This window comes from Hylaeus anthracinus, unplaced genomic scaffold (assembly GCF_026225885.1).
Source record: "Hylaeus anthracinus isolate JK02 unplaced genomic scaffold, UHH_iyHylAnth1.0_haploid 11981, whole genome shotgun sequence".
NCBI lineage: Eukaryota > Metazoa > Arthropoda > Insecta > Hymenoptera > Colletidae > Hylaeus > Hylaeus anthracinus.
Window position 1 is genome coordinate 3041577 of NW_026534329.1, and position 24672 is coordinate 3066248.

A 24672-nucleotide genomic window follows, 5' to 3' on the forward strand; every position below is an offset into this window, starting at 1 on the left:
AAAAGAATGAAGAAGAGGAGATCCGAAAGGGAAAGGATCGACGTTGCGAGGATTTGCGCGCGTCCAGGAGAGTGGAAAGAGGAACGGAGAGATAAGGAGCGGACGAAGAGGAGAAAAGGAGGCGAGAGAAGAGTGTAAAGGTATAAAGGAGGAGCAGAAGAGAAACGGAGAGGGCGCACCGCGCGCGGCCAGCGGGCCCGCCTAACATTCCCACGGTGTCTGCTCGCGGCGAGGCCTCCGCTCGCATGCTACTCGACGGTACGGGTCTTACGTTATGCGAGCAACATTAAGGTTGAGGAAGGTACAACGAACGGGGGAAGACGAAACGAAACGGAACGGGAACCAGATCGAAAGGAGAAGCGAGTCGATGAGTCGGGCGTGTCTCGCGAAAGAGGAGGAGGACGGGGGGAGGGACCGCGAGGGAATCGCGTACGGGCCGCGTTATTAATATCCGCTTTCTTTCGTTCACCTCCAATCTCGCCGGGTCGATTCGCAAACGTGCACGGACTCCGCGTCCAGAGCTGGTAGTTATTGTGCTTTACGGTTAGAGCTACGCGAGCAACGTGCCTCGCGTGTGCGAAAATCCCGTCGAACGTGGGAGTCGACGACATGAAAATCTTTCGACGAATCGATCGGATCGGATCCAATTGCGGGATAGGGTTTATCGAGCGAGTGCTCCAATCGAGGAGATCCTAGGTGAAAAGTACCGGGTTGATCGGTGACAGGGTCAACTTGCATTCTCGATTCTACATAGGAAGAATTATCCTCGGCAGGAGATCTTCCCAGTTGATTCTTTCGTTTGCCTTGTGCCGATGATCCTTTTTCAAAAGGTGAAGAATCATCTGTGGTCAGGCTACATGTACTCCTAGTAAACTAGCTCTATCACAACGAGATTAACCCATTCTCTGTCAGGCGAATTTAAAGCGCTTAAAAAGAATATTTACGATCTTCTTTTGCAACAATTCGTGATTCAAAAGGCTATAAACTTATCCCTTGAGTAATTGCAAACAACTTGAACTACGAGACATCGCATAGTTCGCAGCGAATGGGTTAAAACGATTGGGCAATTGGTTGTTAGAAATGCAGCCACTTCTCAACTTCGAGGACTCGAGACTTCTCCTTCTTCCTCGGCTCGTACGTCGCGTTTCGTTTCCTTTTCGTAAGGCCTCGAAGACGATAACGACGGAGGCGTGCTTCCTCCTGAAAAACGTCACCGTGACCTCGGTTACAGACAGTCCTCCAACGAAACTAATTTCTCGGAACGCTTCGGCGTTCCGCGCAGTCCCATCCAACCCTCCGATTACGCGTAATCGCGTGAATCGTCCACGATTGCGTGGGAGCCTCCCGACGAAGGAATTTCTCCCAGCGATGTCCTTCCTCCGTTCCGGTTCGCGGCCAAGAGAACGCTCTTTTGACCTACTGTCTTTCAGACTGTTCCTCTCCCCTCGTCCCACGCTCGACGCGTCCACTTTCGGCCCGTGATTCACTCGGACGTCCAATTCGCCTTCTTCTCGATCCTCGACGAGTCCTCGATGCCTTCGACTCTCCGCCAAGACGAGCGACTCTTTGACCTACCACTGGAACGTCGCGATTCTCATATCGCGACATCCATCTGCGAACCTCGACCGATTTATTTATTTATTACGGCCAGGAATGGAATGAATTCGTGGAATTTTAGGAAATCGCATATTTTCAGTCGTAGGAAAATAAGATAGGGAATCGAGTATGTTTCCACTTTAATGGTTTAATGATTGGTATGCTAACGCGATGATGAAACGAACTTTTCGAATCTTTACACACTGAAACTCCACACTTTGGCTAAGGCTGTACTTAGATTGCAGATTAATAGGGTACTGCGAACGAGCTCGGTATTGTAAATTATGGGTTGGTATAAAAGAACAGGCCTGACCAATGTCGGGAACAAATACTCTTGCCATGTAACATTTTAGAAAATTATCGAGATTCGAGTGTGTCCCATCCGTGTGTCCAATCTGAATCCTTGCGAAACAAAATCAGTAGCTACATCCTTGATTAACCCTTTGAGTGCCAGGGGAAATTTTCGTGCAAATCCGAGAAAGGACAATGTTGACACGTCGAATGCTTCCCTTTAGAACGCTCAAAGAATTAAGATCGATCTACGATGAAGACCGCACAACCAGATCTCCACACTTACATAAAACGTCCCAGATGAAATCCCTGCGCGACGAGGACTCCCCGCGCGAGCTCCGAATCGCGGGAATCGTCTCGATTCCGCGTGAAATCGAGCCAAAGGAGGAAGCGTGTAGGCGATCGTGAATCGCGAAGAGTACTCACGGGCAGGTAGGCTCGCGCGGCGAGGCCGATAGCGTCGAATCAGCGGCAGGATAATGGCGAGCTGCCGCGTCCATTCTCGTTCGTGGTCGCGAGCGCGATCCTCGCTGGAAGGCGAGCACGGCGAGGGTAATCGCCTACGGCCCAAGTCGGTAACCTTCTTTCCGGCGAAATTATCATAATAGCTCGGAACAGAAGCATGGCCCGGAGCGACCTCCGCTCGCTTGGAAACTGCCTGCCACGATGCATATTCTCTCGCCATCTTCCGCGAGTCTAGAGACTCGACTCCGCTCGGGCTCGTCCCAACTGGTAGGTTTACGTGTGCTCGAACCCGCCTTGGCTGCCCTGTCGGGGCACCGGGAACTGTACACACGCACACCTACATCGCCATACGTACCCCTCGCATGGTAATTACGTGACGTATTAATACCAGTTATTCCGCGTCGACTGGTTCCCTGCCCGTCTCGATCCGCAGGTGGATTTCGGATCTCTTTCTCTTTCTCTCGATACCTTCGGCTCGCTCTCGTCTCTGGTACGTCTCTTCTCTCCTGCTTCCTTCCTTCCTGCCTTCCAAACCCTTGCTGGTCTCCTCGTTTCGTACGCCCCCTCGCGTTAATAATGCCAGACAGACGTTTGTTATCCTGGAATCACGATACAGAGAAACATGTTCCATATTATTGTGGGGGTGTAAACGAAAAGTAAGGCATTCGAGAGAAAAACGCAAGAACTTTTCGTTCACCCTAATAAATAAAGTCCAATAAACTTTATTTATATTTTACCAACATAATCAATTGAATATCGTCCTGGGTTTCATAAATTGAAATAGATAATGCAAGTGCAAACGCGAGTTAACTCGTCACCTGTCAACGAAGTGTTGATTATTCTTATCTTGGAGAAGTTCACAGAGTTGGGTATCGCGAAGATTTGCAGAATTGTAACAGCCAACAGGAATAGAAACGAAATGCATTCGTGGAACCGTAGACAGAAACGATTCGGAAGGTGGCCCTGGTCGAACCGGTCGAGTTTACGAGAAAAGATAGAATCCCCCCGAGCGATTCCTCGTCCTGTCAGGTATTCTTTCTCTTTCCACTCGATCGCGTCGCGCGTTACGTCACTGGTATCCAAGAGGGAGCACGACAGCGTCGAATTTTCCGCTCCGTCGCCTCGAAGGAAGTTCATCGTTCAGGTGGGAACGAGATTACCGTTGGACGAAACTTTTGACCGAAATCGAGTCCGTTTCGAAGCAAATCCCGACGATTTAGCACGACCAGGCAACGGCTTCGATCGTATATTACACCATGTGTGCTCGATACCTGGTAACCTGGTCCCGACCTCTTCCAATGGTAGCTACGAAGCCGACGTCTCGCCTGAGCATCCACTGGAAAGCCAAACGTAACACATAAAACAAGAAAGGTGACACAAATAAAAGATCGACGGATGGGAGAGTTCGAAGCATGGATTAATACGATTCGTGACGTAGCGGAGTATGATTACCAGCCATATTTGTGTGACAGGACCCCCTGTGAATTTCGCGTGTCGCCATTATTCACGAGGCACGGCAGCGTTAACGAAGGATTTGGTAACGGGCAGTCAACGAGTAGAAAGACGAAGTGGTCGATGCGAAGGAGTGAAATTGCAACGGCGAAGGAGCAGGGAGCGAGCACGAAGCGTCGTAGTCGCGGTAACGGGACGACGATACGGAAATCTTAATAGCATCGACTCGCGGCACTTCTCACCGGCCGCCTACTCTTTGGCTTGCCACCTTCGAGCCGGAACTGCCGCTCGAGGGGACGAGCACCCGCTTATTAGCCGCGTAAAAATGATTCCGTGTTGCCTCGGCCACGCGATACGCGACTCTTTCTCCTCTCTTTTCGATCTTCCTCCCGTCGTGTTTCTTTCTTTTTCCCAAAAGAAAGACTTCCGTGTCACGGAACGCGGCTATCTGGACGTTTCGATCGCGTTGGAAACTTTTCTTTCTGGGGGAAGAAAACACGTTGCGCTTTTTCTCCGAGAAAAATCACGGACGATAGAACCCGTTCGATGATCGAATCGATAAATGGAGCGCCGAGTTAATTAATGGACGAGAAAATGAGGCGAGATAAGAGCGACGGATAGACAGGTGGTCGGATGAAAATTCCATGGTTGATTGCTCCTAGGATCTGAGTCTAGTTTGAAATTTTTCTCTTCGCGATTAGAATCTAGACAAATTTTGAAAGATTGGCAACGTTGGGTAGACGAGGAGAGAAAAGAAAAATTAGTATAATCGTATGACAAGTGAATGATAGTAACATGAACGGTCAAAGTGAAGAAATCGAAACTGGAGCTGGGTCAAATGTAAATAAAATGAAGAAATGCATGTAGACTTGCGCACAACCTCGGTGCATGTCACATATGTAGCCTGATGATAATAGAGAAAAGAGAGAGAAGGATAGTGAGTAGCATCCAAGAAGCGTTCTTCCCATCGTTAGGCTATTTCGTTGCGGGTCTGCTGCGGAGTCTAGGTGTTTATTTATCGTCGGAGCTCAGGGAATTAGTACCGAACGATGCACTACTCTATAATCTCTATTTGAAGTAATTATCCGTCGAAACCTGATCGATCTTCTGGTACCAGCCGGGATATAGTACGAGACGCTGCAGCTTCTCGCAATAATGGGCCATTTTTCTCGGCGTCTCCTTGTCGCAAATTTATGTTTAGCTTCGTTCCAAAAACCAGACTATTCGACTATGGTAGTTTTCCGAGAACTTGAGCACTTCACGGATGAACTCTTTCCGCGTTTCGAACGAAGAAATTTCAACCACAGGTGCTTAACACGGAGAATACCGAGAAATCGTGCAGGCTAGGTAAATACGTAGCCCCGGAGAGCAAATCATTTCCTCGGGATGTAGGTCGAGCACGCTGCGAGGAGAACGCGCGTTATACGCGAGGAATTCTGACTTACCTAGACAAACGATTTGACCAGAAGACGTAGACTTGAAGATGGTGCTGACCTGTTGTAGCTATTGTATAAAACCCAAGAAGCTAAAATAGCAGCTTCTTCAGAAAATTAATAAGTTCAACGTACCGAGAAAAAAGAGTGTCAAAAGAGTATCAAAGAGTATCAAAGAGGCAACAGAAAGTATTTTGCGAGCAAATTTAATAAATACGACGGAAACAGTTGCGACTCTGGAGTTCTAGGGAGACTCTAGTTCTTGAGGACTGTAGGTGTCCTTTTGGCATGGTCGAAACCTTTCTAAATCTCTACCAGCTTAGCAGGTCGGTGTCTAAGTGGACTCTCTTCCGTCGAGGTATACAGCAGGTCCAACCTCCGATGTGGGCTAAACTGTCTCCATAGGTTTAACTCACCCGCCAATGATAGGGACCCTCGCGGTACCAGTTTAAACTACTGGTAAAGCCGCGATGGATTTTCTCACCCCATTTAGAATTCAGGATTCCATGGCATAGGTTAACCAACAGAAATTCAACGCGACTTTGGTATAAACAGAAATATTTAATGGTCATTTTGTCACGTTCAGACTGTATCGCCGTTAATAAATGGTTACTTCGGAAACACAAGCACAGAGTCGTTCCAGAACGCCTTGGACACAGAATTAATTTCTAATACGTCCATGAATTTTATAAATTAAGGGATTATTCCATACGCAATAATAATAAAAATAATGATAATAATACAGAACGGCGCACGTTGCGCAACGTCTTCGGATAGAAATCTCGAGAGCACTTCTACGCAAGGATACGTTCGAAGGCGCGAGCAGGTATTTCCTTTGGAGAATACGAACCTGAGCTCGTCCCGCGTTGCGGGATACCTACCAGACGACCCAATGACCTCGTACCGATGCCCATGTAGGTCGTTGCTGTCGGAGAAATTGTGTTGGATTCGCGAGATACTCCATCTCCTTTTTCTTTCGTTTCGCGCCCGATCTTTCTTTTTTCGGTATTCCGTCCTTCCACTTCGCAGCTGTCGCGTTATTCGTAAAACCTGTCGGTCCACGCTATTACAGTTACACGGTGGCCGGTACGCGACTTGATAGCAGAGAGATAAGGGGAGGTATTTTTCGCGGAGTCAACGTCACGCGCGAAAATGTGAGCGAGATCGTAACGAGTCCCGAGCGGATACGAAATTGATTTGCAACCTCGTGTTTCATCCTTGACGCCAAGATTATACGTTAGACGTATAGTAAAATGTAGCGTACTTATAGGAGAGACTGAGTTCGGTTGAAACGATCTTGATGAAGTAGCTTAATGTGACTACATTTTATGTCCCGTCTGTTCGATAATGGACTTCGATTATACCAATATTGGCTGGGCTTGAAAGAGCGTAATTAATTTTACTTTGTAATTACTATTAAACAGTTGGAAGTATCTTACTGGGTTGTCCCGAAGTTCGTACCAATTTTTAAGAGAAATTCAAAGAGCTGTATATATATTGAATTACTTAACACTTTGCCGGCCGCTGTCACGCACGCGTGACTTATTTTCGCCAACGATGATGCTTTATATCTACGTTTGTATAGGTAGACATATTATCGCAAAGCAACATTTGACGACCAGAGAACATTGGTTTCAACTGTTTTCCCCTTTCAATTTACCAGATCTTTTTTTATTAAAAGTTTTTTAGGGGACTCTTGTTTTGTTAGTCCGAGACTGTCTTTCGCTGCCTTCAAATATCGGAAGCTTATGTTAGATTCAATACAAGTTTTAAAATATCCTTCAGAATGCTCTACGATGAGGAAATATATGCTGATCTGTTATCAGAGGACGATACGTTTCTCTGCATGTAGGAAAATGTTTCGAAATTTATCATACGAAAAAGAACTATGAATCCTAGGAGTTAAATTTTCTAATAAAATGTTTTAGTACTAATTAAAAGTATAAGACTATGGAATAAAAATAGTGTAACAGTTATCTCAATGCTTTCTTTAATAACAATTATATTGCAACTACTTATACAGTGAACAATTGCGTGAATCACACCGTTGGCGAGCAGTAGAACCTGCGTGAATCTCGCCGGCGGCAGCGTAAAGGCGATGCGAAGAGTCTGCGGCCGGCAAAGTGTTAAGTAAAATTTTGTTCCATAACCGTTCCGTCTTTCAAACCGATTGGGTTGACTTTCCCGACAACCCAATAAAAACAAACGACGCTTCGTCGAGTGGTCATCGTTCCGCAGGCAATCCGTTAATACCGCAAACGTAAAGAATTCGACCTTCGAGGAACTGCTTTCGCGACCCGGTTCCATTTCCGTCGTCTATCGGCGATCTTCCGCGCGCGCTCTCCGCAGGGAATCCCCTGGCGATCGGTCTCGCGGATCGGGCATGCGCGCGATTAAAGTTTGACGCGGGCAGCACGCGCGCGTATCGCTCCGCCGCGTGAAATTTCTAAGCCGTACGTCATGGCCGCTAATGAAATTCCTTTCCGCGCGCCGCTCCGCGCGATCGTCTTAATCAACGCGCTGTCGCTGCGAACGAAAAAAATTAGCATTTTAAATCACGCGCTCCGCGGGTGCTCCGTTCCCTCCCCTCTTCCTTTTCCATTCGTCTCCTCGCTCTTCTTCCTTCATCCCCGCTTCCCCTTCTTCCCTTCCCCCACTTCACTCCACCGATCCGGTATATTCTCCAGGCTTTTTTTTTTTTTTTTTTTTTTTTTATTTCCGAGTCGACGTCATCTTCGTAATTCGTTTATTATCGAAGAAGGAGAACGGAAGATTGATCGTCGTTTCTCGATGTTTATAATTATTTTGAACGATGCCTGGCGCTCATTGTGCATCGGGCGGAGACGGATACTCCTCTCGAATACGGACGAACGAGGACGGAGATACATGCTTTTTTCTCGTTTACCCTATCCCTCTCTATTCCGCTTCGCTTGACCCACTCTAGCTCTTTCTGTTCGTCTCCCGAAGCCGCGTCAGCACCATCAATCCATGTCCGAGAATTTCTCTATGGCCGTGCGTGCCGTATACTCGGTGCGCGCTGTCGGATATCGGCAGAACTCTCATCCGGATAAAAGATTTCGAACCGGCGAATAAGAGATAACGATTTCGATGCGTTACTCGTTTTAACAAAAATTTTCCGATTAACCCTCGTAAATAACTTAGGGCGCGTTCGCGATCAGTTTCTTCGGTCCTGTTGACAGCTATAAACACAAATCGCGTTGGCTAAAGTTTGTGAAGAGCTATGAACTTGAAATTTTGTCTCGAGACTATCGAAGACAAGATAATTTAACGTCTGTCGTGGTATTTCATTTTTTAATCTCGTCTTCGAAATTAATTCCTTTGGTTCCTTCGTGAAGAATCCTGTCACCTATTTCTGGTTGACGTGGCGACAAACGTGGTGTACGAAACACGTGCAAAATACATTTCGTAAAATGATTTAACGATATTTGTATTACATTTTTTATAAGTTCACACATCACTGTACACGTTCAGCATGTGCTTCCAGTCCGCAGTTCGGTTATTATTATCATCGTCAGCTTAACGTCTATCGAAAGCGATTCACACGAAAGCGTACACGTCGTAAAAGACACTACTGGCGCAATCGCGTACAGACGAGGTACAGCCGTGGTCGTTTTAAATTTAATTTCAAAATTATGCTGACGTTTTCGTATCTAACGTCGAAGATACGGGAACGAAAAAAGAGCAGGATAAAAGAACTTGGAAAAGTTCGGTCGCAGGAGCGAAGAAACGCGAGAAAAAATTGCTTCACCGTTTCACGATCGCCGCGGACTTTGGCACGAATCGTGTTTTGTTGCCGATAAGTTTATCAATACGACGTTGCGCACGGGTTTTTTTCCGTGGACACGTCGATTCTTTCGATGTTAAACCAAGCGACACGGGATCGATGACACGTTTTCATTTAAGATTAGGCTGAAAGGCTGTCTTTAATTATTTTAATTCCACCTTGCCTGCACTCGAAATTGTTTTGTTCCATGAAAACGACTCAGCGGTGCACGATTATCTCGCGTCTCCGCGAGCGAAATTGTCCCGCGCGTATCGAGTCACTGGCGTTTCTCCTCTTCGATTTTGGAACAAAAAATGCGCGCGTTCGATAAAACGACAGCGCAATCGCGCCTCTTCGCGGCAATCGCGCGACCCCTGACCCGCCGCGAATAATTATTGGCTGCTGTCGCGAATCGAGGAATTTAGGCGCGACGATCGGCTCGACGCGCCAGGAAAAAAAAAACCACGCGCATCGAATACGCCTGATAATACGCAATCTTGCGTTAACCGTCCAGTTGGTCAGAATTTTCCCTCGACTGCTCGCTGCTGCGATAGAACGAACGCTTTCCGCGTTTAATTCTGCGTTCTTCGAACACGGAGCGAAATCTTCCACGACCTTGCGAAGCTTACATTTTAATGCGACGGAAACAGATTAAATTCAATATTAATATTCACGTGACGCGATGTGCTTGCGCTTGAAGTAAAGTTTGCATTTGGTTTTGCAAGGTGTCCATGTAATTTTTGATAGTTATAGCATTTTTCGTTTTCGATTTTCATTTGAGCCTAGAAATGATCGATGATGGCTCGACAGAGTTCGAGACTGTTACAATTATTAGGTGTAGAAATTAATTCTGTGCCTTGCTAGGGTAAATTTAGAAACAGATATTTGTTGATATTCCCTCGATAACACATTCTAAAAGGCACATACAGTCACATAAGTGTGCGTATCCTCTATGTTTTATTGAAGAAATTTGACTAATTTAAATGAAAGACTTCAGGTTTCTAAATCAATTTTTCGTTACAAATAGGTACACGAATAAACTTACAAATTTGTTCGGAAATATGAAGCATTCGTTTAAATTAGACAAATATCTTCGATAAATATAGCGTACATTGACTGTATATTAAAAACAAAATTGTCGAGTCAATTTTTCATGAATAACGAATACGAATGCGTGGATGTAAAGACACAGAATTAATTTCTACAGCTAATAATAAACGTAAATACGATATTCTGATCCCTTTTCGACGATTCTGTCCCGACGCACGTTCTCCTTTTTGGAGGAACTCGAGGACATCCGTGCCTTGTCATCGAGATTTTCGTCGACCGGGCGTTGAACTCTCCGAGCGTCGTTGTACTACTCGAACGAAAACAGGAGTATCTTTCGTAACACGAAAAGTCTGCGGAGGGAATGGCTAGCAAAACACGAGGTCGGTTAAGAACGAAGCAGCTAGGAGCTATCGTGCATCTGTCGCGGTGGGCATCCATTGCCATCGGCACTCCTTCGCGTCTTGTAACGAGGAGAAACTCGATGAAACGAGCGTCGGTTAATGCAGCGATGCAACTACTGCGAGGACCTATAAAGACTGCCCCGAGCGACGGTCGTGATGCGAGAAAAGTTTACGTCTCGTCCATAAATTGCGTTTCCGCGGCGGAAAAGTCGATGGTTCGGGTTGTGGAACATCTTCAGCTGACCTGGGAAAATTTATTTTTAAGCGTTATCTTTGATACGGTTCGTATAATAACTGTTTCAAATAACTAATTTATTCGGTTATTGTTTTGTTTCAAATTTAACGCAAGAAACAATACAATTGAACAACAATTGAAATAATATTTCACGTAACATCGTTTCGAAATTATATACTATATATTTCGACCTATTTCTATTTACCGGAAATGCGCGAACACTCGCATTCTAGTCTAGTATCGATTATGAGATTCACCAGTGAGATTCATCAGATTCATTTTTAAAATTTCAGCTTTAAAAATCTATATCATTCAGCTTTAAAAAACTATACACTTTTTCTGACCATGTTTTCTCCTAATCGCTAACCGCGATGAACGATTTCGATGAAACACCTTGCGTCCAACGTACGCCACAACGATTCTCAGAGCCTGCTGTGCCACGACCCGCGACGCGGACCGTGGAAAGCCCAGACAACGAGGCGACGCTGCGTTTCGATTCGTCGCGGATTCTTTTCCGCTCGAGCGAGCAGCGCGAACGAGTATCCGCGTTCGGGCCGACCGTTAACGGTACCGAATCTACACAGCATGCTCGCCTCGTCTATACGTATTACATCTTACATCGTTGCGCATCAAACGTTGTTTTTCCACGACGATACGTCAGAGGCATGTAGCATTCCTAAACTTCCAACGTTCGATCGGAATGGTTCTTGCACATATCGCCGAAAAAAAAACCGCGCATACAACCGCAAATGTGTAGGCGCGCGTCGACTTCCGATCGATAGATCGCAGTTGAACGCGCGAGCTGGTTGTAGATGATTGCGAGGCATTTAGCTGGGACAAGATTTTTTCAGGGTACCGCAGAAATGACCGGCACAGAATTCACTGAGAATAGTTTTGACCGAAACAGAGTTTACAGAGATCAGTTCTCCGTGTAGAATTCTCCGACGCTAATTTTAACCGACACCAGTTTTGACGAGCATTACTTTTGTCCGATCAGAATCACCCTGATACTAGTTTTGACTGACCAGAATCTACTAATACTACTTTCAACCGACCAGAATCACCCTGATACTAGTTTTGACTGACCAGAATCTACTAATACTACTTTCAACCGACCAGAATTCACAAACAATAGTTTCGACCGCCATATATATTCTCTGCGTGGGCAATTACATAGTTCATACATAGTACGTAAATCTTGAAATTAACCCTTTAGCCTATAACAACACGTGATAAAGAATTCAAGTCGGAAATGAAAAGCACGAGTCAGACACGCCGTACGAACGTACAGACTTTATACATGACTATGACGTCCACGGTTCCACAATAAGTCGTAAGCCAAGGGGTTAAACGCTCTCTATAATTAAACACAGAGAATGTATATCATAGCCAATATTGATATCGATCAAAACTAGTGTCGGTGAATTCTGTATCGATCATTTCCTTGGAACCCCTTTTCTCAAAGCTAACTTTTCACCCATGCCCCGAAATACGCCATTCAAATTACAAAAATCAACGAATAAGGATCCATGGTTGGTCTCCTCACCTCCACTCGGTGATCCAAAGCGCAAACTTCGCGAACATCGCGATAGAACTTCCATTAGAAATTGTTTGACCAAGAATGTCGGTGATTCGTGGTTAGAACTGGCGAACGTTGTCTCGGGCTCCTCGGTTTTTCACGAGAACCGAAGAGCCCGGCAAAGACGAACGAAGAGGGAGGTTGGGAGAGGATGGGAAGATAGCGGAGACGGTGTTCGTTAGCCGCGGGGCGGAGGTTGGAATTCAGGTGCGCAGCAGGGTGCCGTTTCTCGTCGAGGCCCAAGAGAAAAAGAAAGGAGTGTGACGTAGGGCAGAGGAGAGGAGAGACGGTCTCGTACGCGGAGGATTCTCTTCCTGCCCCTGGCTTGCTTTATCTCCTCGCCTCTCCTTTAACCTTTCCCTGGACGATCCTTTTCACGATCCTTTTCACGATCCTTTTCACGATCCTTTACACGATCGCCTTCCTTTCGATGAGCGGGCCAGGACAATTATCGGAAAGCTCGCGCGATATAACTCGAAATACAGTTAACCCCGTACGTGGCTCGGGGCCGGGCATGCTCGTCGGCGTTATTACCGAAGATTAACAGTAAACTCGACGAGCGCGATACAATCTGTTACGACGCTCGCCGCGTAATCGCGCCATCTTTCCTCGAAAAAAAAAAAGAAAAAAATCAAGCGCGGTAATAACGGTGGCGTTCGCGGACGAGCCCGCGAGAAACATAGCGAACACGTAACGGTTTTCGAGAGATTTCGCGCATTAAGCCTAATGCTAGGTGTCCACTCGCGAGTTTTACTGTGGTACTTAGCTCTGTGCCAGCAGTTGCCATGAGTCTCGCTTCTCCCCGAGGAAAACTAACGCGAGAAATAACAACTTTGCGAAAGGGGCGAATAATGGAACTATGATGTTAAATTCAATAATCTTTAATCTTCAGCTTAAACGTTAATGTAACCTGATTCCCTTACAATGCATCTGTATACATCAGTCTCAACCTGGTGGTCATTACGATACACCTATACGGACTTTAGTAGCCACAAAAGTTTGTTTACTGTTATTCTTCTACAAAACAACAATAAGGAAGTTGACAACTGAGCTTCGTAAGAGAACTTCCTACTCGTTTCCGCCGTGTCGACTGGAATCGTTTGCTTCTCTTTTTAAACAACCAACGCGCGCGTTGTTTCTTTTCGCGTTTGTCCACGCTGGTTCGACGAGAGTCGTCTAGTCTTCTCGTCTCGAGACGTTTGCTTTTGCACAATATTTGCTGATTCTTCGGAGAACGCGAGACACCGAGCTCGTTGTCCCCTTCTGATCCTCGGTTGGCTAGCTGGAACTTCCCGGAGCACGTTACGCAACGAGTAATTTTCTAATTACTTCAACGACATTTGTACCGCAACGGTGGAAATTAGCGAAAGGTTACGATAAGTTCAGAAATTACTCTATCTATTTACTTACTTGTGCAGGAAGGCCCTTTAGATACAATAATATTTATTCATAATTTAACGAAGAAGGAATCCAGGGGTTGGTACGCCTTCGAGGGGAACTAAACATGATCCACGATAGCAACGTAGTAATGAATAAGCAAACATGTAATCACTACCAAGTCTTCTACTTCCACCATAACAAACCGCCCAATGGGAAGACTCCATTGTCTACGTCTTGCGTAATACACATAACACGGTAGATACGAGCGAACAGTCACGCGAACATCGCGAAACATGTGTATACTTTCGCCTCGGACACCCTGTTCTTAAGTGAAGCTAGTTTTTAATACAAACAGTGCGAATAATACGTCCTTACGCGTGGCTAAAATACACACACACAAATTTAACGCTAGAGTATCGTACTTCTTTGCTAAGTACATCTCCATTTGCTATTTATAAGTTCCCAGGATTAATAGGACAAATTTGTTTAAGCTGTAAAGGGAACTAGCACAAGTTACCTAAACATATACGATCGTTACCTGTATATAAACATGATGTTAAAATAAGATCGTGTGGTTTTCGTTCTTTTTGGCCTCACGCATGCAAGAATTGCACGAGCTCGATGCAAATGGACGATGCTTCGAGGAAACACCTTTTATCTTTCATTTGATTCGAACTAGCATAAGTTACCTAAATATATCTGATCGTTACTTGTATATAAACATAACGTTAAAATAAAATCGTGGTTTTTTGGCCTTACACCTGCAAGAATTGTTTCGCAAAAATCGCGCGAGCTCGAAAGAGCACGTAACCCGCGGAAAAGGTCAGCGCCTCGATCGATGGTTAAATTGCGCGCGTTATTTGTTGCGTTCGGCTCGGTATCCATCAACCGTCCCGAGCGAGGGAAGGAAATGTCGACGCGCGAAACCGAGGATGCGCGACCGCGTCGATAGGCTCGATGGGTGATCGTGGAGCAGGTTCGTTGGAATTTTCACGATCCACTCGTTAAATCTACGTGCGCGCTCTGTCCACTCGTCTAAAGTCGTCCGTCCACTCGCGTCGTTCGTTGATTCGCGAATGTTATGATCCTCGAAGATTAAAACGACGGACAATCCGCTTATTAGATAGATTTTAGATAGGTTGATATTTTGGAAAAGGGGACAGTCTAGCAAATTTCGTCAGTGGTTATGTAGAATACATTTATGCTAGAGCAAATACTTAAAAGATCCAGATGTTCTTGAAATTTTCTTATTTATGTAACACGAGAAAGCAAACTAAGATATGATGTATATACAGAGATTGAGAGGCTTCAGGGTTTGCTTTTTAATAATAAAATATGCCAGCTACTTTTTGACAGTTGAATACGAAATGAAAATATTTAAATATTTAAGTATATTATGAGTATATCATGAAACTGATCATGAAAAAGAGTATAATCGTGAACATAATTTTAGATACTTACGATAAAGTCGTTAGCTGTATAACCGGTTAAATTTTACTTCTAGCCACTAAAAATTTTCGACCTTCTTAACCATTTGGGCCATTGAATAACAAATAATTTATTTCTTGAACAAGAAATCATCGTACCATCTCGTACCTTGATACCATATAAATGTAGCTCGCTTAGAAAACTTGAATAAAAATCATCAAGTTGGTGTCTGCTCGTTTGTTGCAGCCGTGCAAAGAGGTCGAGTGCCACCGTCGCAGCCGTCGTTGCCAGGTTTACCTGGACAGTTCGCCCTGACGAACGGTGACGCGGTCGCGTGCGCCAGCCTGAACGGTCACTCTTACCTCTCCTCGTACATTAGCCTGCTCCTGAGGGCGGAGCCGTACCCGACCTCGAGATACGGCCAGTGTATGCAACCGAACAACATCATGGGAATCGACAACATCTGCGAGCTCGCGGCGAGATTGCTGTTCTCAGCGGTCGAGTGGGCCAGAAACATCCCGTTCTTCCCGGACCTTCAGGTGACGGACCAGGTCGCCCTGCTCAGGCTAGTTTGGAGCGAGTTGTTCGTCCTGAACGCGAGCCAGTGCTCGATGCCCCTTCACGTGGCGCCGCTGTTGGCCGCAGCCGGTCTTCACGCGTCACCGATGGCCGCGGATCGCGTCGTCGCCTTCATGGACCACATCAGGATCTTTCAGGAACAGGTGGAAAAACTGAAGGCTCTGCACGTGGACTCTGCCGAGTACAGCTGCCTCAAGGCCATCGTCCTCTTCACCACAGGTAGGTGACGATTTTTATAATTAGATAAACGGACTGGGAGATAGATTGGACGCACAGTGAAGAGCATACAGGTTTCATGAATATTCGTACCTTCGATGTATATTAATGAAATTTATCTAAATTAAATGGTAGGTTTGATATTTTCAAATAAATATTAGACAGATTTCTTTGTGTCGTTGTTCGCCTGGAACAAATTACAGCTCTTTACTGTAGATAGACTGTAACAGGTTTAGCGTACGCCATCTTTATAAATATAAGAACTAAGATAGGCCCTCGATCGCCATAACGATTTTTCTTATTATCTCAATAACCGGATAGGGGGATAGATTATTCCAACCTCCAGGATTTGGTTGGCTAAGTTAGACTGTCCATACGTTATCCTCCGAAACGTGAGAACTAAAAGCCCGCCGACCGCCATAACGCGGACAGAGAGGACAACAGTGCCCACGGTCGACCGAAAGTTACGAAAATAAGTTCTGGGATCAGGCGATAGTTGGAAACGGGTATAGTCGTCGCGTCGAGATTATCTCGCGGGTTGTCGTATCATAGCGGGAACGTCTTTTCCGTAACGGGCGTGTGACGATGCTATCTCGAAGACGGTTCGTTGTGTTGTCACGCGTGCTCGTCGATCCTCGGCGAGCTTAGAGAAGCTTAGAAAGGGACAATGCTTCCCACAGCGTGGTTCCGCGAGCGGTGGCAGGGCTGCCGGAAGAACTCCGATCGCGACGGCCTCTTGACGCGCGCCGCTCGTTCTCGGCCCGTCCGTTGATCGTGCCTTCCTTCGTGAGGCTTCGTCTAATCGACGCGAAGATGTTATCGCCCATCGCTACGACTGTCATCCAGGACGCGATCCCCGTTCCAGCCGCGGACGAGATTCGCCGACGTAACAATGCCGACCAGCGAGCGCTCGTCGATGCTGCGGCGATCGTCATCGAGCCGCGGAGACAATGCCCGCGCTTCTACTTCCCTTCGTACAGTGCCCAACGTGGGTGCCAGGGACGGGCAAAATAATCTCAACACCTGTGACACGCGATATGTTGTTCTAGATTCGCGCACCTTGCCATTTAAAGGGACCAGACCACTATGAAACCACTTTTAACTCGGGTGTTGCTGGGATGAAATCTGGGGAAATTTTGGCAAAGATAACATTTTTTCTCGAGACTATCGAAGATTAGACACTTTAACCCTTTATAGGCTGAGAACTCCCTGGGCATTTCTTTTCACTTTTTTTTCGTGGATGAGCGTAGAAAGATAAAAATTCAAAATTCCTGCCTCTCGGTAACAATGAGTACCAGTGACCTAAAAGGGTTGACAATAGGCAGAAGGAGATAGTCTAATCCTCACGTAAGATCATGAAGAAGGGGATGTATCGAAATACATCCCTTATAATAGCTCCCAATGAAATGTTTCTATATTCTTCTATACTCTTCCATTCTTCCATCGAAGTTCCTTTAGATACCTTCCGAGACATTGAAAATTAACTCTACTTTAGCAATAATATTACACGTAACAATAACATTAGATTTCAAGTAAAAGTCGTTCGGCTCCCATAAGTGGGAAGAAACAGTTGTTCCACCACCTCGAAAAGTGTACGCGTATTCTTCGGAGGGTACGGTAACCCTAGCGACGATGGAAACGGCGCACAGGATGATTTTAGACGGAGATGGTCTCGGTCGATCCTATCGATGCGCTCGACCGGTAGTCCCGGCATCGTAGATAGTCGTGGCGGCGTAACTCGTGATTCCTCGAGGGACTGGCAAAGGAACGGGAGTAGATGGGCCGGCGGATAATTACCGCGAGCCTTCGTTGTCGTCGAACGCGAACATACGAAACGAGAGAATTAAACGGACCGAACGAGCGAGAGAAACACCGAGCGTGGAACGTTTAACGGTAACGCTGTCTTTTAAAACGTTTCGAACGCATATAACGCCGCGAGTTATAAAAATGTGCTTGCAAATACCGCGCGCAGACGATCGTAAGTAAATAATATTCCATCAACGTTTTACGTTTCGAGAAACGTTATCGTAACGATACGTTAAACGATTTTGGATCGCGACGCGAAAATGGTCCGACGGATACGGACGGATCGAGAAGGATCTATCGCGAGAGGGAGACGAAATGTGTAGAGAGAAAGTGACGGGGGTGGGGTGACAGGTAAAACAGATATACCGTAGAAAACATAAATATTGAAACATATATTAGGTGTAGAAATAAACTCTACGCCTCTCTAATCGTAATTTTGGTAGAAATATTGTAATTTTCAAGTTCAATTGTAATCTGTTAGAAGAACAACAATGATAAACATTAACTTCTGAACATTTAAATGGCCATCAGGTTCAGGCTTAGGCCAACTGCCTATTCTAGAGATGAATTCATGAAGACCAGGGTATTTTTACTTAAATTAAAATAATGAATGATTGCGTATAAATGCCCAGAATTAATTTCCATGCCAAATGCTTTCACGCGTCATTCGCCTCGATAGCAAGACTCCTCCAGTTCGTTTCACGATCGATTTCCTCTATTATTCTTCCAAGAATGAAAGATGTGTACCCAAGACTCAAAGTGAGTATCGTTGCAGTGGGTGGCCAAAGCGTGCGCTAACGTAGCACGCGAGCGGAACGCACCCGCGTTCGGTTTTCAAGGGGACGACGTTGGCCCATGCTAAACCGTCTCGGTGTAGATACGAGACAAGCGGCTATTTATTTCCGTGCTATATGGCCGCGCTTAGCTTGGCTTAGCTTATGCTAATGTCCCGATTCTCGGGCTTTCTCCCTCCAACCCTTCGCTACCCTCTTTTTCTTCTTTTCCTTCGCCACGAAGGACCCCGCTTCTTCTCGTTCCTCTTCTCCTTGTTCCCCCTTGGACTTTTTTCTCTCGTTTTGTCGGAGGGACTACGCGGGGATCCCTTTGCCTACGTGGTACCGGGACCCTTGCCCGCCAACGTCACCCCGCTCTCCATTTCTTCCGACCGCGGAGATTCCGCGAGATACGCGACGTCGCGTTAAGGCCGCGGAGATTCTGCTCGACGTTTTTACCAGAACCCGCGTTTCACTCGAAAACGTCAAGGTTAGGGGAACCGGGGAACAGCGGAATAATTTGTTAGACTAATTGCCTCTTGGGGGACCAATTTTAAATGCATTTTTGTTTGCTATATTCGAACATGTATGTTTAATTCTGAAAAAAGTCAATTTTCAGTTGTAACATTTGTAACATTACGGACGATTATTCGTTAGCTGTTCTTTCTTATTCATTTTATACACCGTTAGATGAAAGCTACATCTGTATTTATGCAGTCGACGATGTTTATTCGAATTTGTATTATAGAGGGAATTTTAAAAAAACAAAGTACAGTATTTTGTCGCATTTCTCAACTTTTTGTTTTATGGAGTTAATCGATTTGTGAAACGAACGGCGCGATTGTAAATTGAATAAAATTTTTACCAACACTGTCATCTAAGACTTCGTCAAAGTCGACGAAAGTCTTTCGTACAACTCGTGTTACAAAACAACATTGCCTTTACAAGGATATCTACATATTTGGACCGAGGACAGTAGCTCTTCTGACTTCTTCTATACACGCGTGCGATAGATTAATGTACTTGCTTTGAGGTAAGACATCTCGCGCGCTACTCGAAGAGCAAGATGTCGATCTAATCCTATTACCAATGTAACATTCTATCGCGCAAAAGGAATTTTAAATATGAATAAGGCGACGACATTTTTACCAACGCGAGGCTGCAGCTCGATCTTAATTTTTCTATGAGAAGATAAATCACATTGCGCGATCTCACGTCGAACGTGACGTTTTCATTCCATCTACTCCTTTTGATCTCGACAACAAACCCGATCTCTATCTCGGAGGGCAGCGACTCTTTTTTACACGCCTCGTAACCGCGGTTCACGTGTCTAATTGTTCGGATAAAACGATGGAACGAGGGCACGGTGCATAAAGTACGTTTAGCTCGCTAGATCGACCGTTCCAGCGCTTCAGCTTTCTCCTGTGCACACAAGACCTATATACCCGGTGACGAGAAAGCATTCGTAAATCGTTCTCGGCTCTCGGTAATCGCTATTAATCGTTAACGAATACCCAGACGCGATTACCTCTGAAAGCTTATAAATTGCAAATTCGCGATTGCTGGCTGCAAATGTGGCTTGCGGTCGTTAATTAATCTGGCAACAGCGAAGGATGATTGCAAAAGTAATTATAAAGTACTCGCAGAGTAATCACTGGCCAAGCTCAAACGATTAGGAAGAGTCGATGCAAGTTTATTGCCTATGACTCGCGTAATCGAAATTGTTCTGCATGGGAGTTCGTTTCTGTTCTTCAACTTCTTCCTCGGCTTGTTAAGGAATCCACTTTGCTTCTCAACCACGGCGAGAAACAAAATATAGAAGCCTCCGTGTGGAATATCTCCCCGTTATACACTCGTTCCATTAAATAGTTTTTTAAACGAGTATCTGTGTCCGTTTAACGGCGAAATATTAGATTGATTCGAAAATAAATTTCGTTGCTTAGTGATAACAAATAATCATACTTTCGAGGTACCGCCTGAAAGATAGGAATTTTAATTTGTCTGATAAATGGGAGCAAGTGATAAACACCGATAGTGATTCTACAATTGATCAAGATTTACCACGTAAGAACATATTCAAAATCTTCGAAGTCAATCTAAGCTTAGCATTCGTGGCAATACGATGCTAAGAAAGCATCTCGAGCAAAATTCTAGTTTTACATACATATTGCCAGCAACATGTAAATCAAATAAATCTCTCTCTTGAGATTTGAAAGCTTCGATAAAAAAAAAATAGCATCTCGAGTGCGAAGAGTTAAAGCGTGTTTCATTTTTCTTCGGACTCTGTTCGCGTTTTTGCCCCCTAAAATCGAGGTTCGTTGTTTGGTTCGACGCCACCCCGTAGAGGAATGCAAAAGCTACGATGCAGATATATTTATGCGAGAGGGTATTACGGCGAATGCGGTACCTACGTGTATCTTGATGGGAAACACTCCCACGATTATGTGGCATGCGATGCAATTCCCTTTGCCTTGGCCAACCGACGAACCACCGACCCGGCGTATTCGCTACCATGCGCTTTTCGTTTCTTAGCCTCCTGCCTATCCTTCCCGGCATTAACGACGTAATTAAGAATACAACTCGAAGTAAGAGACTTTTTCTCCATCGCGAGGAATCCTGTCGGTGATCGTCCCAGCATCAATGTCTCGCTGCGCTCATGCGATTCCGGTCCTTCTATCGACGATCCCGCAACAGATTTCCAGGACGGCCTGCAGTTTTAATTTCCCGATCGCCACTAACGAACAGAAACCACTGTCGTCGGTAAAAATTAGCCCCTCCACTCTTATAAAATGCTCCGCGTTTCTTCGTGTATTTATTTCAACGATATCGTCGATTGCAACAGCTCGCTAACTTGCAATGTTTACTTGTACAAGTTACATTTCGCACAAGGGGAATTTACATACGTGACGTTGTTTATTAGATGACAGTTTATTTTCTCCAGGGTTAACATACGGTAACAAGAAAAATTTGAACATCTCCAAACTACCGTTTCTTAATTTTGTGGCAACTTGCGTCCGGTCCTAAAACTTGCAATCAATAATCAGCAACGAGCAAAGCACTCGTCTGTCCACGGATAATACCATAAAATTTCTGTAGCTTTCTTATTCATCTAACGACGTAGCCTTTCACAGATGGTGTTAACGATATTCCCGCGAAGACGACAGAATTATTCCATCCAGTGGATGATTGCCGCTAATGGTGAGCCCAAACAAGGAAAATTGCCGCGATAAACACCGATGACAAGTATGCGCCGGTCGAACCACGATGCGTAGCGGTTGATTTTTGCGCGCAATCATCGAAGAACGCGCGATGGTTCCACGCGTTGCGTCCAATCGCGAAGAGGCCGCAGCGTTTCGAAGCGGACGCGCAAACGGGGGCATCGCGGGGACGCGAGGAGAAAGTAACCTAACCGCGATCGTTTCTTGGTCTAGCGCAGCGATACGTTCCTATTCGATGAGATCGCACGAGCAACCGGATTTCGATTGTGCCGCAAATTAACCTCCTCGTGTAACTTTCAAGTAACGAAGTAACAAGTATACCAACAATATAATTCGTGGTATCGATCAGATTTGTCCAAACGCTCTCGTAAGAAACAGCAAAAAGAGACCTAAAAGAGACCTAACAACCATGTAAAATAAGCAATAGCAATATAGTTGAAGAAATAAGACAGAGACAAGGTACGAAGGGCCCTCGCAGTGAACCACCAAAGGTGAAAAATCCAACTCGGACCATTAGGTTCCATGCAGAAAATCTACAATATTTAAATGTCCCTTTAGGTCTGGATTAGGTCTCGGTTAAGTCTCGGTCAAGTCTCGGTCTTGTCAGTACATTGCTGAATAGTACTGTTATTAACTCTGTCGGGTAGGTTCTACTTAATTTATACGACATCCGATCCGAGATGGCCCGTAGACAGATATCAAACGATTAATAAGACGCGCAACTGTTCGTCGAGCAATAAGGCAGAAGTTACGCGAAAATGTGACCAACCTGGTAACCTGAATCGCAGCAATTTCCACGAGTGAGCGCGAGTAACGCGCGATTGGTCGCGATGACGTCGACGGTCGTTAATATTGGCCAGCCGTCCTCCTGTCCCCGATCACGACTGGCGTATTATTGACGCGTTTATCGTTGTCGTTATTATCGCCGTCTGTCGTCCGCGCTCACCTGTTAACCTCGGATAATTTATCGACGCGGCGAAACGGCCGCGCTCTCGAAACGTCCACCGGAGATGGGCAGAGAAACGAGAACCGGTGGAAACGAGCGCGCCAGAGGGAGATGGAACGCGATATTCGCCGGCGTTACGGGGGCTCTAATCAGCGTCTATCACGGCCTAGAATGGAACCGCGCGTCCTCGAGTTCTCGTCGATCGAGAGACGAGCGCTCATCCCGACGATGCGAAAGCTTCTGCGGACGGAATCGACGAGAAATCGCGCGACAACGGCGTCCATCGCGGACGCCTCGAGACACCGGCAAGATCGAACGTGGAAAATATCGCCGACAGGTTGCGTAATTGGACACCCGCGTCGCGAGCGAGACTGACTTTAATCGCGCGCGAAACCCGTATCTCTCCCCGCTAACGATACGCTCTTTAATTATACCTGCGCGCCACGAAACCAAGGCTGCCGTCGTCCATTAGAAACTTTGTTGGATCGTTATCGTTCCCTCGTTGGGCATACTTTTCGAACGATCGGCAGAGAACGGGAAAGAATAAACCTGTTGAGAAGCTGCGGTATGTCGGGAAGACCGAAATTAGGGGATGATTATTAATAACACCAGGTTTATGGATATATTTTATCAGATTACCAAAGTGATGCTTTAATAAGCGAAGTCGAGTTACTAAAATCAATTAGAAAGCTTGAACAGAAATGTATTTGAGGGTATGCTTGGCTCTTTATGTGGATGAGAGTCGGCAGAAGTGGTTGGCGAAAAGGAAATTTTGGAAAAAAGAAAATATAACCGCATACGAAAAACAATCAAAACTTCACTAAAAAGTATGAAATAATTCCCAGTTAATTTATATGAATACTCACCAGCTCTAGATATAATCGCTTAAAAGTATGACAAAATGCAGTGAAAAGTATGAAATAGTTTCTATTTAAGCTGCATTATTACTCACCAGCTTTTCACGAATTTTTACGAAAATTGCGCGAATGTTAGAAAATCTGGACCGCGAAGGGTTAAAACATTGCACAGGTATGATACGTATCGTGGATGGGTCGAGAAAGACCCAGGCATCACAGTACGAGGGTCGATACGCAAGGTTTTCAAACACCTCCGCTCGTAGCATCCCCATGGTTCGTTCGAGGACTCCAGGGTCGCGTAACAATGCGAAATCCCGACGCCGATGCAGCATCGCGGCGATCTATCCGCGACGCGGTTTCCAGAGGGTGTCGAACGGATGGACACCCTCTCGGCGCGTGCATACGCGCGAGAAGACGAAGGGAGCGAGCGAAACGAACGGATGAGCGAACAGCGTGAACTGCAAAGGGATGGAGAATGTTGATGGTAGGGGTTGGACGCGTTATCTGCGAACCCGGGACACCACGATCCTCGCGGTCGACTCTCTATCTCTCGCATTGTTACTTCGCGCTGAGTCGGGGTCGCGTACCCCAACCCTTGACTTTGAGCGTTACCCATTTTCGTTTTATTATCTGCCCTCTTCCGTGCCCGTTCCGGCTGCACGCTCGTCGTCGCGATTCTCCATCGACGACCGTAACGGGGGTGGCTGAAAATTGCGACGGCTTTCGTCCAACCCACCCTCTACAACCACGCGCGACGATACACCCGTTTACGAGATATTAATTCTCCCGGATCGCGATTAAAACGGTGGCCCGACGCGGTAGGAGTTACTCTCTTGCTTTTACAAGTAACGTCCTCTCGTAAATATTGTCTCGATTATCAGAAAATGGTTCAGTCTTTGGCAACGTAATTTGTTTTTCTGGTTCGAGATTTAGAAAAAAGCTCGAGCGTGCCACGTTATCTCGTCGAGTTCCGGTTGGAATATTCTGCTCGACTGCCATTCCAAAAAGTATTACGTTTCCATTTCTCGATTCAGTTTTTTACGTAGAATCACCGCCTACTTTTGGAGAGCTCGAGAAACGCGAGCACCGCGCCAGTTTCGGTGCATTTCGAGCGGACTCGAGCGGCTTATCGGACAGAGAAGGGGTGGAAGGGTTGGCGGAGGTTTTTCGCGGTACGCAAAGA

The 24672-nt window shown here is 45.8% G+C and overlaps 1 protein-coding gene across 1 annotated transcript in view; it reads left to right on the top strand.

The window, feature by feature from the left end:
* LOC128885514 (COUP transcription factor 2) overlaps positions 1 to 24672 on the top strand; it is a 102155-nt gene that overhangs the window by 30460 nt on the left and 47023 nt on the right. Inside the window, exon 3 of the mRNA XM_054139596.1 lies at positions 15341 to 15892. Within this exon, the coding sequence (XP_053995571.1) occupies positions 15341 to 15892 (552 nt within the window). The remainder of the gene's footprint in view (positions 1 to 15340; positions 15893 to 24672) is intronic.